The 15,732-nt window shown below is 37.1% G+C and overlaps 1 protein-coding gene across 3 annotated transcripts; it reads left to right on the forward strand.

The window, feature by feature from the left end:
* Window positions 1–168: 168 nt before the first annotated feature.
* On the forward strand, window positions 169–14,991 carry LOC110837253 (uncharacterized). Of its 3 annotated transcripts, XM_022079165.2 has the most exons (9): window positions 169–211; window positions 1,162–1,220; window positions 1,416–1,512; window positions 2,345–2,486; window positions 4,864–5,112; window positions 7,698–7,841; window positions 8,620–8,856; window positions 9,700–9,847; window positions 11,731–14,991. In XM_022079165.2, exons 3-9 carry the CDS (start codon window positions 1,432–1,434, stop codon window positions 11,957–11,959), a joined length of 1,230 nt encoding a protein of 409 aa, XP_021934857.1. In that variant the 5' UTR covers window positions 169–211; window positions 1,162–1,220; window positions 1,416–1,431; the 3' UTR covers window positions 11,960–14,991. The 3 variants fall into 3 exon arrangements, with proteins under 3 accessions (XP_021934857.1, XP_087214880.1, XP_021934856.1); XM_087358754.1 differs by lacking the exons at window positions 169–211; window positions 1,162–1,220 and adding an exon at window positions 234–397; XM_022079164.2 differs by lacking the exon at window positions 169–211 and having other exon boundaries at window positions 1,059–1,220.
* The last annotated feature ends 741 nt before the right edge of the window (window positions 14,992–15,732 follow it).

Below are 15,732 nucleotides of genomic sequence, written 5' to 3' on the forward strand. Positions count from 1 at the left end.
CCGTCAACAATCCGCTTTCGTTATTGCGGAAAGAGCTGAGCTGTGAATCGCTTGTAGAAGAAGTGCGTTGGAGACTAGATAATTTTGTGCTGGTAAAAACGTTTTAGAATCTTATCTTATCTTATCTTATATAAGAATTATTACATTACAGAGACGTATTTACGTCAGATTCTCCGGAACCGTGGTTCTACTGTCAACTTTTTTATCAGTGGTGAGTGTGGAATTATTGTAGGAAGTCATCGCTGACAGACTAGCTCTGGGTTACACGCAATAGTTTTAGAAACTTTCTGAATTTAATGTTAACATTTTGTAAACTCTAGGGATGTCTTAATGCCTCTGTAAACTGTAACGCAGTGTAAAACCTACAATTGAGTGGCCAAGCCTCACGAATTGAGAAGTACGGATAATACCTCATTCTGTATTGTTACTGTCACGCCTACTATGAATCATGTATTTGTAATCTACGGTCTATCTCTTTCTTGGTCTCTCATACTAAGAGAGGGTGTTTGAGAACAGTGCTTATGATAATCTTTGGTCCTGAGAGGGATGAATCTACAGGATGCTGAAGGAAGTACGGAAATGTGTGCCTACATAATTTGTACTCTTCACCATGCTCAGCATCATTAGGAGTATCAAATCAAGGAATATAAGTTAGGTAGGGCATGTAGCAAAGGGACGCAAGAAATTGGCAAACATTTTTATTGAAACGGCTGAAGGCGGAAGACGTAAGCGTAGATGGGGGGATAATATTAAAATGGGTTAAAAGGGACCGGAATGGGAGGGTGTAGCTCACAACAGGGACTGGTTGCGAGCTGTTGTGCACACTGTAATAAACCTTTGGGTTCTGCTTGCGAAGGATTCTGCCGCGTTAAATTCCTTATGTTCGTGTTCTGTAACCTGTTTCTGTATGTATCGCACATAATTACTGTGCCGAGTTTCATATTGTGTGTTGAGCATTTCTTATTGTCACAGAATCTAATTAGTTTTAACGTGGCACTTTCATTCGTGTCTCGTTTGTGATCTGTGACTCCAATGAACATATTCGTCTTATGTTATCAATGTTCGGCATCCATGATTTTCGCCGGTATTATGATCTTCATGGTGTCATTTTGATAGATGTGTTTATGTAGTTAGTAAGTTTAGTAATTTGTTTTATTTCAGTTTTGCCAAACACCATTAAGGCGTAATTATCACGTTCTTGTGATATAATTGCTTAAACGGTAAGATAATCAATCAGTATTGAAATGTACAATTCCCCCAATGTATTTGCAACTCATGTGGGTGTGCTCTTTCTTTTCAATTAAAAACATTAATGAACGTTTATCTTTATCTTTACGATTTAAATGGTGATGAACAAACAAAGTTAATCGAAATGATAGTTCAGAATGTTGTGTAATGAATATTTATTTCTACAGATTCGTTCTTGCTACAATGAATGCCACTTTTTCAAAGGGTAGTGGAGAGGAACAGTCGTATCCACAACTGGATTTAAGTGGAAAACTAATAATTAAGGTACGGTATGTTCGTTTTTCTTTGCCAGGAGTGTTGCCAACCTTTCATATCAGTGATTGCAAGGCAACGATTTTGGTAGATGTAAATATATAGTCTTCACCACTTCTGTTTTGTGTATGAAGTATCCAATTAATGGTCATTATGTAATGGCTGTTGATGGTTTTAGACCATAGAAGCAACTTATTTGCATGCTTTAGTAGCTGTGTTCTGTGTGCATGTGTCCTGTTTACACCCATGTGACAATCCCAGTACATGAACCACATTTATCTTCAGGATCACTTCAACCTAGAAAAATATGGGTAAGCACTTATAAGAGTACACAGCATTGTAATGAAGGACACAAACATTCATTAAAACTGCAAACAATACCAAGACTCTTTTTTTAACATTGTAACTGGTACATTAAAGTTGGTACACTGCAAGAGACAAAACACTAAATTATTCTTACTGTTATTGAATTCAAGTTCTGAAATTGAAAGAATGTAATATGCATTTTTTCTATTATTTATCACATGGGCGATAAATCTATAAATAAACAGTTCACTTTATAATTTAAAACCACACTTGGTTGCTAATCACAAAACAGCAGTGGACTTAACTGCTTTATGCATATACTGTAGGTGGTTTCCTACTAACCACCAAGCAGACAGGTCAGAAGGAAGTGGGAAGAGGCAGAAAGATTTTACCAGTATATTACAGTCTACATGTATTAGAAAACCAGATTCAGCACAGCTGCTAGATAAAGGCAAGCGTAGTAGAACATGTCTCATTGATTCGGTTGGTTCACTCACAGTGAAAGGATGAAGTGTTTGTGTATTTACATGTTTCACAGGCCCAGCTTGGTGATGATGTTCGGCGTATTCCAATACATAATGAAGCAATAACATATGATGAGCTGGTTCTTATGATGCAACGGGTATTCAGGGGAAAGCTCAGCAGCTCTGATGATATTACCATCAAATATAAAGATGAAGGTAACTGATGCATTTAACCTTTATAATGCAGATTCGTGTGATATGTGGTTGAACATTAAGGTGACCTTGCTGCATAGAGATAAGGTGATGGGCTGTGATGTCAAAGGTTTCAAATTTGAGACTGCATTCTTCATCTTTCATCTCTTGGCAGTGTCAAAATGTTGCATATTTAATGACGATAGGTTTTTTGAGTGGTTGGTCTTGGTTCTCTAGTGTTAGCTTGGTTGTATACCTTGTCGAAGGCAATCTGCCAGGTGAGGAGGCTTGCATGCTCAAATGACCCTTAGGGCTATGCCGGCCGGAGCTTTGGCTCATGGTAGGGTCACCCAAGCCGGACAGGTCTAAGGTGATGCGCCAGACTAAGAGTGATACCCTGGTCCTCCAGGTTGGGGGTTGGGCATAAGGCTAACAACCTTTCACCTTAAAAAAAACATTGTTACGAACACATTAACCAGGCCTTGGACCAGGACGGACTCTTTGGCACGACCATGGCAATTGAAAAAGGATATGAGAAACTGCATAATGATGAGCTTAAAAATCTGTACTCCTCCCCCAATATTGTCAGGGTGATTAAGTCGAGAAGAATGAGATGGGCGGGGCATGTAGCGTGCATGGATGGGACAAGAGGTGTGCACCAGGTATTGGTTGGGAAGCCTGATGGGAAGAGACCTCTGGGGAGACCTAGATGTAGATGGGAGGATATTGTCAGGCGGGATCTATGGGAGATAGGAGTTGAAGGAAACTGGATTTTGTTGGTCCAGGACGGTCTGGTGGAGGGCTTTGGTTAATTCGATGATGAACCTTCAGGTTCGGTAAGCCATCTAGTTAGTTAGTTTGGTTGTATCCATTTTGGCAGAAAACATTATAGTTGCCATATGCAGAGTGTGAAGCGTGGGAACCAGTACTGTATGCTGTAAGTGTTGGGAATGTCAGGGTCATAATTTGGGCCAGAGTTCTTAGTTCAGGTTACGCTAGTCTTCTCTGGTGGAATTGGTGATCCAACCTTAGATGTGGATTCCCTCATCCTTATTAAGCAGCGAATGCTGTGATGGATAAAACCATATCTAAGGGTATTGTAAAGAATATTGTGCTACAATTGGATGAGTTTAGATGGTTAAAAAGTATACCTGTGCATTAAAATGAGATCTCTCATCAATGGGAATTTTTAATTTTGCCACATAATAACTGCTGCCTAACTTAGAGTCACGGTGGCCTTTATTAGTCACAAGTAGGGTTCGGATGTTCATGACATGTCATATTTTTATTGGGGCTTCTATTTTCATTCTAAACTAAAGTTAAACACTAACTGGGTTATCCTAATCACAATTATGCTGTTTTTATATTGCATATAAATGCATATTTAGGTCATTTATATGTGTTTGGTCATATTTGTAGTTAAATGCATATTTCGGTTATATTTTGAGGATAAGATTCATATTTTGGTTATATTTTAAACTTTTACTTGCATCCACATTTCTCAGACACTTACAGTGAATCCCTGTGTGAAATGATGGTGTCTGCGAACTGAACAAAGTGAACAATGAGCAGTTCAAATTTTTCTTGGAGAAAAACTTGACTCAGTTAATTCCAGACGAATCAATACTACGAAAAAGCTATGTACCTGCCTGTTATGAAGATGTTCTGAAAAGAATTACATTTACTGTGGGCGACAGTAAGATTTGGATTTATGTTTATGAAACAATGGATGACTGCGGCAAATATGTAGCGAATGTCGTTATTGACACACACTTTGCCAAACGCCCTGGTGACTTATTCCTTCTTGATACAGTAAACCACTCCTATATCGATATAATTTTTGATAACGTCATGAAACGTTTGTGATGTCTCAAGTTACAAGACCATATTGTGCGACAATCTAATAAGATTTTCATTTGAGACCTTAAAAATGCAAATCGTTACATATTGTAATGCTGCCAAGAAAGGAGAATGAAGAAAGGTACTTAATATTTTGAATTTTGTTTATTTATTTATTTGTAATTAATGAATTTGAAATGCATGAAAGACTCTTCTTAAAATTTATCTTATTTTTGTAGGAGCACGTATACTCAACATCTGATGCTGATCCAAAACGAGGCATTTACAGCTTAAAGCGACTGAGGTTTTTGATTAAAGTTGATAGGAAATCAAGTAATGTAATAGTTGTACATGCATATGTAAATAATTAACATGATTGAAATACAAAATGATTTTTTAAATTTTAGCAAATATTTTTTCATAACAAATTAGGTCATATTTCGCTATTTTTGGGGCATATTTCCATGCATATTTCTCAGGTTTTTAGGTCGTGAACATCCGAACTGTAGTTATGACATTCACGAATATAACAAGGTGTAATTTGAGTGTTGTGTTGTGATAGATGGGGATCTGATCACCATTTTTGACAGCTCGGACCTGGCATTTGCTGTTCAGTACAGTCGCATCCTGAAGCTTCAGATTCTGGTTGGAGGAGAGGACAAAGCGAATCAGCGCAACCAGAGCTTGCAGCCTGTGCAAGTGAATCACATCCGACGTGAACTCCAACACATCCGAGATCAAGTAAACCATCTTTTAGACTCAATAGAGCCTCGAGCTGTGGAAGTGACCAGCTCCACAGCAGAGAATCGTAGTGAGTAGAGAGATTTATTCTTGAAGACAAGAATTTGTTAGATGTAAATATAGTAATATCTTAGGTGCAAGTTTCTCTTGTAAAAAAGATTTCCCTAAAAATATTATTATGGTTCAATAAAGAAAAGAAAAGAAATTAAAAACATTTTATAATAAATATTTACAAATGAGTTGTTTAACATGAATATTGATTCTTTGTCACTGAACATTTCTTGTCTAAATCAGTTTTATTTATTTACATAAAATACCAGACATTTAAGAAGGGCTTTTAACCAACCCGTCCTCTCTGAATGTAGCCCTCAGTTGGTCCATTGAAGTTCAGTGTATGTTGAAACACACGTGTCATTGGAAATCACCCTCTGGAAAAAAGTTAAAAATGGCAAAAGTTGTTGAGTGCCTTTAGTAATGAGAGTTTTGTTGGAAGAAATTTCATTTCGTATTAATGTGCTGCCATGAAGTAGAAGTAAAGAGAGCCTGGATGAAGGGTTGTATGTTTTGTATGAGTATGTGTTTGTGTGCACGTGCATGTGTGCCCATGTAGGAAGATACTATTCAGTGATGTGCTTAGGATTAGTCTTAAGATCACATCTATAGTGAGAAAGTAGTGTGAAAGAATAAATGCTGGAATGTGACTGTAGAAGGAACAGTGCCTGTTGATGTCTGTAGGGATACCTAAACCTGCCTGTTCTCTTGATATTAATGAAATTATTATTAGACAAACCTAATTTTGTGCTCAAGTTTAAGGTTAAGAGTTATATTTTCAAGTGTTCACTATAATTAACTAATGAACTTTCTGGCAGCAGAACTTGCTAGTCCAACACTGACAGCACCAAAGCCCGCCTTTGGACTCAATCCTGAGCTAACTCAATCCATTTACCATCCTCACAGCCTATATTCCTAAGATCCATCTTAATAGTATTCTCCCATCTCCTTCTTGGTCTTCCCAGTAGTCGTTTTCCATAAGGGTTTCCCACAAAAATTCTGTATGCACCCCCTTCGTGCTACATGTTCAGCCCATCAGAGCCTCCACGTTTTCAATGCCCTCACTATGCTAGGTTACCCATACAATTCATACAGCTCCTCATTATGTAATATTCTGAATTCCCCACTTATTTAAATTTTCTTCGGCCCAAATATCTTCCTGAGCGCCTTATTTCCATACACTTGTAATCTATGTTCTTCCTTCAAGGTAGCAGACCATGTTTCACAACCATGCAAAACAACAGGCAAAATTATTGTTTTATATATCTTTAGTGTTTTGGATAGCAGACGGGATAACCAGATTCATTCATTCTCATGAACTATTTGTTTCCAGTTTAAATTAATAGTTATCAGGTATAGGTCTTGAACCTGCACATGCGATCTTCACATTAATGGCATTCCCTTACCCTATTAATTTGTCTTTGAAGGAACATAAGCAAGTGCTTGAAGTATAACCCTCACCTCTGTATAACCATTAGACTTGGGCACAGGACTCGGAAAAGTCTTTAACATTAATTCATGTTTCTTCAAATTAGGCAGGCATATAGTCATCATTTCTTAATAGACGTCTAGCGTAAATAATTTAAATTACTGGAAAGTAGAGTAAAGCACATATGAGCAAATACAAGAGTACAAATGACTGGAATTATGATTCTAGTTTTACATCTATGTAACTTCCAATTTGGGACTTGTTTCAAGTGCTTCATTTTTGTTGCACAAATTGTATCTATAGGCAGGGCTGTGGAGTCTTAAGAACACTTTCGCTACTGTGTGGGCCGCCGGCGGCCTCACGCTTAGGGAGATTCAATGACGCGTTGAGCCACATGGTGTGGGTGCCTTGTAACTTTGGCTCCAGTACCTTAAGAATACAAACTGTCTACAAACCAACAGATTTCTGCAATAACCATTAGACGTATATTTAAATACTGGGATACTGGGAACAACCCGTTCTTCAAGTGCCTGAGCACTGCGGGTCCCAACTTTTCGTTGGCTTGATCTATAGACATTCGGTAGGACTCCTTGGATGAGGGATTTGCCCTTTGTAAGGCATATACCTGTACACAGGACAGCACAACACAGAAAAACACGATCCATGGCTTGAGTGGGATTCGAACCCATGGCCCCACACCTGAGACCGCGCGGCCATTGCGGATCCCGTATATTTAAATATAGATTATAAATCTAATAAAATAGCCTGATGATTAACATGGAGGTGATGAAATCGCTTGTGGTACCATTTACCATTTTAGTAGGTTTACCATTATTAATACATATTGAGCTTTCATGAAAAAGTAGGAATCGGAGCCGGAGTTGAAGTCGGAGATTTTAGTACCGACTCCACAGCCCTGTCTACAGGAACATTTTTCTGAAGATTCCATCTATCTTTTCCACTCAGATTTGGTTGAAATTTACTACTGTATGTTGTAACAAGAATTACTCCTCTAAAAGTATTTCAGAATTTTGACTTGGAAGTTAGAAATGTGTTTAACAACAAGCTGGTACTATGCATATGAAATGTTAATGTATGAGTGAAAGGAGGTAAGAAGTTTTTATGTTATTTCTTGCACCTTGAGTATTATTTACTTCTGCCTCCCTGTTTTACAGATGGAGTTCCTGAGAGGAATAGTGCTGCATCAAAACTGAGTTCTAGAGAGTTTGACCCCCTACAAGAACAGGCATGGCTGAAGAAAAACCATAGTGCAGAGACGATTGGGACCGGAAATATAACGGAAGAGGCTCAACCTGAAGGTAACATTATATAGAGCTATTATTTTTTTAAGTTTATTTACATACAGTTGGTTCTGTTACATGGGTGATAAATATGTGTTCTTTTGTGGTCTGTGCTTAACATTCTGCTCTCCTTTTAAATGAACTTTTATAAACAGGTTTTCATTCATTCTTTTGGTGAAAAATTGGAACAGGTAAAATTATTTTATTCAACAAAAGTATTATAAACCTATACTTTTGTCAAACTAACATATTTTTCACAGCTATTATTTGTTTCCATAGTACAAGAAATTGCTTTTTTAATAGGAAAAACACTTCCTGAATGTCTTACAAACTAATGAAATAGCTACTTAATTAAAACACTCTTCTTGATACATATTCTTCTCTTACCACTGATTCATTATTTAGTTTTCCAAAAAGTCTCATTGTGATTTGGAATCTTGAAAGTTCATCACTTCAATGTGAAAGTGCATCTTTGGACCATGTCCTTAATCAATTCAGTCCAGTTCATATCCCCACAATCAAATTTTTAAGGTCTGTTTAAATTAATATCCTTCACTTGTTGCATTGGTTTTGTAAGTAGTCTTTTTCCTTGAGGTTTTCCAGTTCACATTTTGTATGCTTTTCTTGTTTCATCATACATCATGCATGCCCAGTCTGTTTCATCCTCTTGCAAAGGAAATAGTGAGTTTGGCCCAGAATTCATATTATGTAAGTCTATTAAAAACTGATTTAAACATCATGAATATTTTTTCATAAAAATCAGTTACCTCATATGTTGTGTGTTTATGTAATCAAGCTGCTGTTTCTGAAACTGGGCGAGGGAGTACACCTGACAGTATTGGCAGTTCGAGCTCTCGGCAAGTCACTTCAGGGTTTGAGTCTGGTGGACAGCAGCAGCAGCAGTCGTCAGGCTTCCAGCCACCGCCATTGTCTCAGCCACTGCCACAGCAGCAGCAGCAGCTTCCTACTTCACAGGGCTACCAACCTCCTGAACAACCCCCACCCCAGTCTGTTCAACCTTACCAACAGCAAGGTAGTGTAGCATGAGCTGAGAATTTAATGTAGCAGTTTTTCAAACTTTTCTGTTACTTCTGCTGGAGAAAACTTACTGTGGAGATAAAATATTGTGTACCAAACCTAACTACAGTTATTTTTTAGAAAGAAGTCTTAATGTGAATACTTGTATTTTCTCTCATTATATAAGAGATTAAAAAAATAGCAAATGGAGAAAATTACACAGTGAGGAACTTCATAATTTGTACTCTGTCTAAAGGGTTTGACAGAATATGTAGTAGCATTCATGGGGAAACAAATACTGAATTGTGGTTGGTAAACCTCATGGAAAGAGATAATTTTGAGAGTTGGGCCTCGAGGAAAGGATAATATTGATTAAAGAGGTGGGCTGTAAACATGTGGTCTAGATGTAACTGGCTCAAGATAGGGTCCTGAGGCAGGTTTTCTAATGATGGTGTTTAACCTTCAGATCCCATAAAATAAAATTTCCTGATCATCTGAATAACTTATTTGCTGAAGACTCTGTGTGATTAAGTTAAAATTATTTAGGTAGGAAGTTAGTCAGTCAAAGCTTGACTTACGTGCAGTAAGCTACTGCATTTTAAGCTTTCAGAATGATTTTTCAGTGATGTTTGTGTTAAGTTCAATATTACTCGCTTTTTTAGATATTAAAGTAAGGAAAAGATCATTGTATTAAACTTTTGTTATACAGAATGGTTTTCATTTAGCAAATCATTAAAAAAAGTTTGTATTTATATTTCTGTGTAGAAACATAGTAGAGTGATCGTAGATCCACGTGCAGAATCATGTATTTATGAAGGGCATGTTGCAAAGATGATTGTAGATAGCATTTTTTTTCCAGGATTTCCTGGATATCAAGTCCAGCCAATGTTTATGGGTGGGCAAGTTATGAGTCAACAAAATCCTGGCATGCTGGTGCATGGACAACAATCATTAGGTCAACCTAGCTTTTCTTCACCATACCAAACATACCCACCAGTACAACCCGGGTGAGTTGGTTGCCATAAACTGTCAGATTCCTTGTGTCTTAACTGTGTATATATGTTTTGCTTCCAGCCAGACCTAGGCTTCACTCCCTTGTAATAAAATTATAATTTCATAAAATTTCAAGCATTGCAGACATGTTACAGACATAATTTTTAAATAGCATATGTGAGGGGCTTTTGTGTCAGTCATCGTAGTGCTTAAATTTCTGAATCCTGAACTTCATTGAAAACTAAAACCTGACAACAAATTTTATTACATTCTTTAAAGTTTCCAATTTTTAACTAAATAATTAGTGATAAAATTATATTATATTATATTAAATATTTAAAAAAATTTCATTTAAGAAATCTTTTAAAATTATTTTGTTGTATTAAGGAATATGAAATTTGGTGTTCATTGTTTTATAAATGTTTAATATATGAGATAAAGAGATGGATTGTATGAAAACTGTATAGCTTTCAGAGGATGTGTAACAAACTCTTTAAATTTTATAATGGTAATACAGAATGTGTCGTATGGCTCAGAATGATGGACTTACCAGAAATAAAAGCCAAATAGAAGTAGCAGTGATGATTCCTGAAAGCTCTGACTGTGCATAGAGTACTTGTACTTGGTTTTAAGTATGGTTCAGATACAGGAAACAAGCTGTAACTGTAATACAAAGGTAAGAGAATATCAAATAAGATGACTTAAACATTTGGAAACTGAAAGAAAACACCAAGTACATCCATAGATTTGATTGTGGTGTCAGTTTTAACACTTTCATATTTAAATTTTTAATGCAATTTCAGTGGAATTTTCATTAAATTTGAACTCTAAACAGGCTAAATTACCTTCTTCATGAAGGTGATTGTTATTTAAAATCTGAAGAATATGTCTGCTCTGAAAATTGAGGCAGTACATTCCTCAGTAGTAGCAGTAACCACTTATGAGCCTGCATGGTGTCACAACCCAGAAGACTACAATCTACATGGTTGTTATCATTTATTTTTAGTCAGACTTTTGTTTCATTTATACATTCGTTTTATAGTTTCTATAGATAACTTTAAAAACATAATTACATAGCTACATCTAATTGTTTGATGTGTTCCAATTGTTCATTTGCAGATCCTTGCATTTTTAACCTTTATTCCCAACAGATTTAACAAATAACTAACTAGATAGCTTACAGAACCTAAAGTTTCATCACCGAACTAACCAAAGCCCTCCGTCGGACCCTGTCCCGGGTCAACAAAATCCGTTCTCCTTCAACTCCTATCTCCCATAGATCCTGCCTGAGATTATCCTCCCATCTACGTTTAGGTCTCCCCAGCGAACACCTCTTGCCCCATCCATGCACACCACATGCCCCGCCCATCTCATTCTTCTTGACTTAATGACCCTGACAATACCTGGGAAGGAGTATACATTTTTAAGTTCATCATTACAACAGATTTAACAATGTTTTCAAATCTGAAGAGAAAAACCTTTCATGGATTCTCTGAATTTCTGGTGAGGGAAATTAGAATTGAGTTTCCTACGCAGTCCATAAATGTGACAGGAATTCCCCCTTCGAGTATAGTTTTGTGACAGAACACCTACATGTTACTAGGAACTTGGCAAATAAATTACATGAGTTATTTAAGGTTATGAAACAATTCTTTCTAAAATGTGTTTCATGAGATGGCATTTTCTATGTAGTCAAAAAGACTACATAGAAAATAGTGATGTTATGGGCAATTTCCATAGAAGACTACAGTCAACAAGTTTGATTAGGCTCATCACGAAAGTCGTAGACATGCGTATATTGCTAAAACTTGTGAGAATTGATTTTCTAGGATATCTATGTACATCCATTGCACCATTTAATATCAGGTATCAGCTATCAATGTTTGATTCCTTTCAGGTATCCTGGACCTCAGAAGGGTGGAACATCAACTGCAGGTTACCGACCAAGCAACCCATCTCAACCAACACAACCACAGAGCTATCCTCAGGACTATAACCCTCAACAAAGTGTTTTTGCACCCCCACGATTCACTACTGCACCACAACCACAACCCCCTACAACTGGTAACCCCTACAGCAAAGGTGCTTCATATAGTCGCCCTCCATCACAACCTGGCTACCAGTGAGGGGTGTTGAGCTGCATGAATGGAAAATGGAAGGAGATCCCTGAGTTATGACAGTTTATATTTGAATATGCTGTCAAAATGCTTAGTAGTACGAGGGGTGTATACAAATGATTTAGACTGTAACCTGAATTATGTGATCCTTGATGGTGGTGGCTCCCAGTTTACACTTTGGCCCATTCCACATATTCTCCTTGGAGTTCGATGCACCATTGCCATCTCTCTGGCAATTTCCGTATTGCCTCATGAAACCATTGTTTGGGGGTGTCTCGTTCCCACTCCCTTGGTTGGAGCACGGTGAACCCCAGTGACTGCACGTGCAACTGTGTTCAATTCCCCGATAATGACGCCTTACATGATGCTGTCAGGGAGTGGGTATGAGACACTCCCAAACAATGGTTTCGTGAGGCAATACAGAAATTGCCAGAGAGATGGCAACGGTGAATCGACCTCCAGGGAGAATATGTGGAACGGGCCGAAGTGTAAACTGGGAGCCACCACCATAAAGGATCGCATAATTCAGGTTAGTCTAAATCATTTGTATATGCCCCTCGTATGTTTGTATTTCAACCAAGTATCTCTTGTATGATGGAATTCTTTTGAATTCAAGTTTTATTGCTTCAGTTTATTATGTTTTAGGAAATTTAAGATTGTCACTTGTTGCCTGTAGTTGTGGACACCAATCATACAACTTACCAGTTTCATGTGTCTAAGACGCATCTTATCTTGTAAAATGCTTAAAATCACAAAAACTACCAACCTGGAACTTGTATTTGAAAGAAAATTGAATCCAATTCCTTCGATTAATTTGTGTCCACGTTTTATTTTCACTGCCATTCATATATAATTGTGGCATTTAATTGTTGAATGATTATCAGCGTTAACACTCTTGCTGCCAAACATTTAAATACAATCTGTAATTATATGCCAGAGCTTAAAACCATGTGTGAGGTTTGGCATTGTCTGAAAATGAATTGTCTCACTCTCTTTGTACTTGAAAAATGATATCAGATTCTCTTTCAATGAAAATTTGTCATAAATCATTGTTCATTAACATTTTGTTAATTCAAAGTGCTTGGGTCAAATAATTCTAGCTTTAAATTGTGTAATTTTGAATATCTTTTTTTTGCTGTGGACTTTACCTGTGGTATCGAGTTGAAATATTAATTTAATAGTGTGATATTAACATTGACACAGCCTCCTGTCTAACAGGTACTGGTGTCCTTTCCTAGGAGGAAAGTGCAGCTGGGTTGTAATGCTGACCACTCACCCCTATCTAGTGCTGAGGTTAAGAATGAGTAGAATCTATACTTCCTCTTCCCCCCCCCCCACTAGCACCTACATGGTGTATAGCCGGACAGCTTTACTTTACTTACCAAGTAAAATAGGTCAAAAGAGATTTTATTACAACCACTGCTAAAATTTAACAGACTTAAAAACATAAAAGCAAGTCTGTGAACAACTTGTCAAAACTTAATATTGGGTTATTGTTTGTTAAAATGTTATTGTTGATCTTTGCTTCGAAGATGGCTTGTAAGTCTTCCATCTTCACAATCAGCATCACTTGTACTAATTTCTTTGTCAAATGCTGATAGTGTCACAGAAGCATCTTTCTGAGTTGGGCGCACTGGAAGCAGCAGGGACATCCAAACTTGTTGCTGTATTTTCTTCAGTGGTTGGGATAAACTGTTCTACATTTAAAAACTAATCAAAGTCCCTGGCAACCTACATGACCTTACATTTCCACCTAGTCACTGTTATCTCGGTCATCTTCAGTGACAGCAGCATCTTTGTTGCCAAAGCAGCATTTATAAAAACTGTTCTTAATAACTGAAGATGTGGCAGATTTGCAAACTACAGCAATACCTCGCATGGCTTCCATGACATGCCATTTCCTAATGTATGTTGCCCTCACCAAGAATCAGACATCACTTTTCTGGAGTTTTACCCTCCTGTGTTCTCTTCCTAGTCTCAAGGAATAAGCATGCCAGTTTTGATGCAGATTGGTTTGTCCTTTCTCGAGCTATAAGTGAACATACATACCCATTATTTCAGCTATATACGATACGTTTTGAACATAAATTATTTAAAGACAATGTCAGTAGTTCAGACTATGTAGTATTAGATTATAGGTTGGTTAATGAATTGGGATATGGAAGAAAGTGGTCATGGCCTGACCTGCTAACCTCGCATTTGCCTAGATTTGAACCCAGGACCTCTTGAATACATTAGCAAGAATACTAACCAATTGTCTGCAGCATTTGGTAGGTATGTCATGATCAACTAACTCACTGTGAAAAATGTAAAGACAACATGTAATTGGTGGGCCAGCTGCAGTATAATATCAAGGAAAGAAGAAAAGAGCACAGCATTAATGGTATCTTCTTCAATTGCATTGTAGGTTTTAGAACTACAGAAGTAGTTTTTGTCAAGTGGAGAATATCTTGCCTAGAGAGCAAAATGAGGTTTGAAAGGAGCAATGCATGCAAGGCCTTGGGCACTAAGAGGGGGTGGTGTAATTTACCTTTAATATAAAATGCTTGTGTTTTTGTGGGCCTCTTACTGCAGCACTGCATTTTCAAGTGATAACATACAGCAACCAGTCTGACCATCTAAGTTATTCTAAAAGTGTACAGTAGCTGACAAGTGAACAGTCTTATTTTATTACATTGTTCCTTTGGTGAGTGTTGATAATGTATGTAAAGTGTAATTTGTATCTATAATGGAATGTGAATCACTTATAAATTTGGATGACTTTCTTCAAATAATTCACCTATGTCAGTATACACCACTTCAATTAAATTTTATGAAAGTGCTGTATTCAGATCCCATAATTCTGCCATTTGTTATATGTTCCAGAAACCACTGAATCAGTACATCCTATGTTCAAGTATCTGCAGATTTTGTACACTCAAGGTAATGCAGTTGGTCAGTGGATATGTACTTACTGTATTATGATGGCAGTGGTTTGATATATTACAGGTGCTTGATATCATAACAATGAATATCATGAAGTATATTTCAGTGAACTCTTATCTGTATGTATCCATTTAATTTGGAATGTGTTGTGCAGCAAATTATTTATGATTTGTGTATCTGCTTGAAACAGTGTTGGTTCATCTTGTTTGCAATTAGAAATAAACAGAAATCGATTAGTAGAAAAAAAATTTCCGTTTAGTTGGGTACATAATCTGAAAATAGGACAAGCTTAAGAAGACAAATGTAAGTTTCAAAGGTTCTACATATACATATTAATACTGGATTGGGAACTTGGACATGGATGAAGGCAGGTAGTAGACTTAAGGCAGTAAAGGTGTTTTAAGAAGTATAGAAGGATAAAACAAAATAAATGAAAACCTAGAATCTGGAAGGTAAATTAATAAAAAAAAAAAGATTTTATGGACACATTTTAAGAATGGAGACTCCCAAATAAGGTTTTGAACATAAAGATAGAATGAAAGTAAAAGGAAAATGCCCAAGAGGAAGTCAAAGATGGGGAAAGGTATGCAGCCCTTGCAGTGGCTGCTGTGAGATGGAGTAAAGTACATCATCTCAAGGGGCTGATCTCCAGTGAACGTACTTTGGAGATTCTGGCAAGGAGATGTCTGCCTCAGAATGAAATGCTGCAAAGAAGTGCTAGCATCAGTCATATATACATGTTACTCCAGGTACCCCTGGACTGTGACTTTCTCTCTGAGAGCATTCTCCATTTATAGCATCCAGGCTGTGTATTCGGGAGAGCAACCCTCGTTAGAGGGTCAACCATGCTGTCATAT

This window comes from Zootermopsis nevadensis, unplaced genomic scaffold, assembly GCF_977971745.1.
Source record: "Zootermopsis nevadensis isolate Lab colony 2312 unplaced genomic scaffold, Znev_1.0 Znev_ptg000030l, whole genome shotgun sequence".
Classification (NCBI taxonomy): Eukaryota; Metazoa; Arthropoda; class Insecta; order Blattodea; family Termopsidae; genus Zootermopsis; species Zootermopsis nevadensis.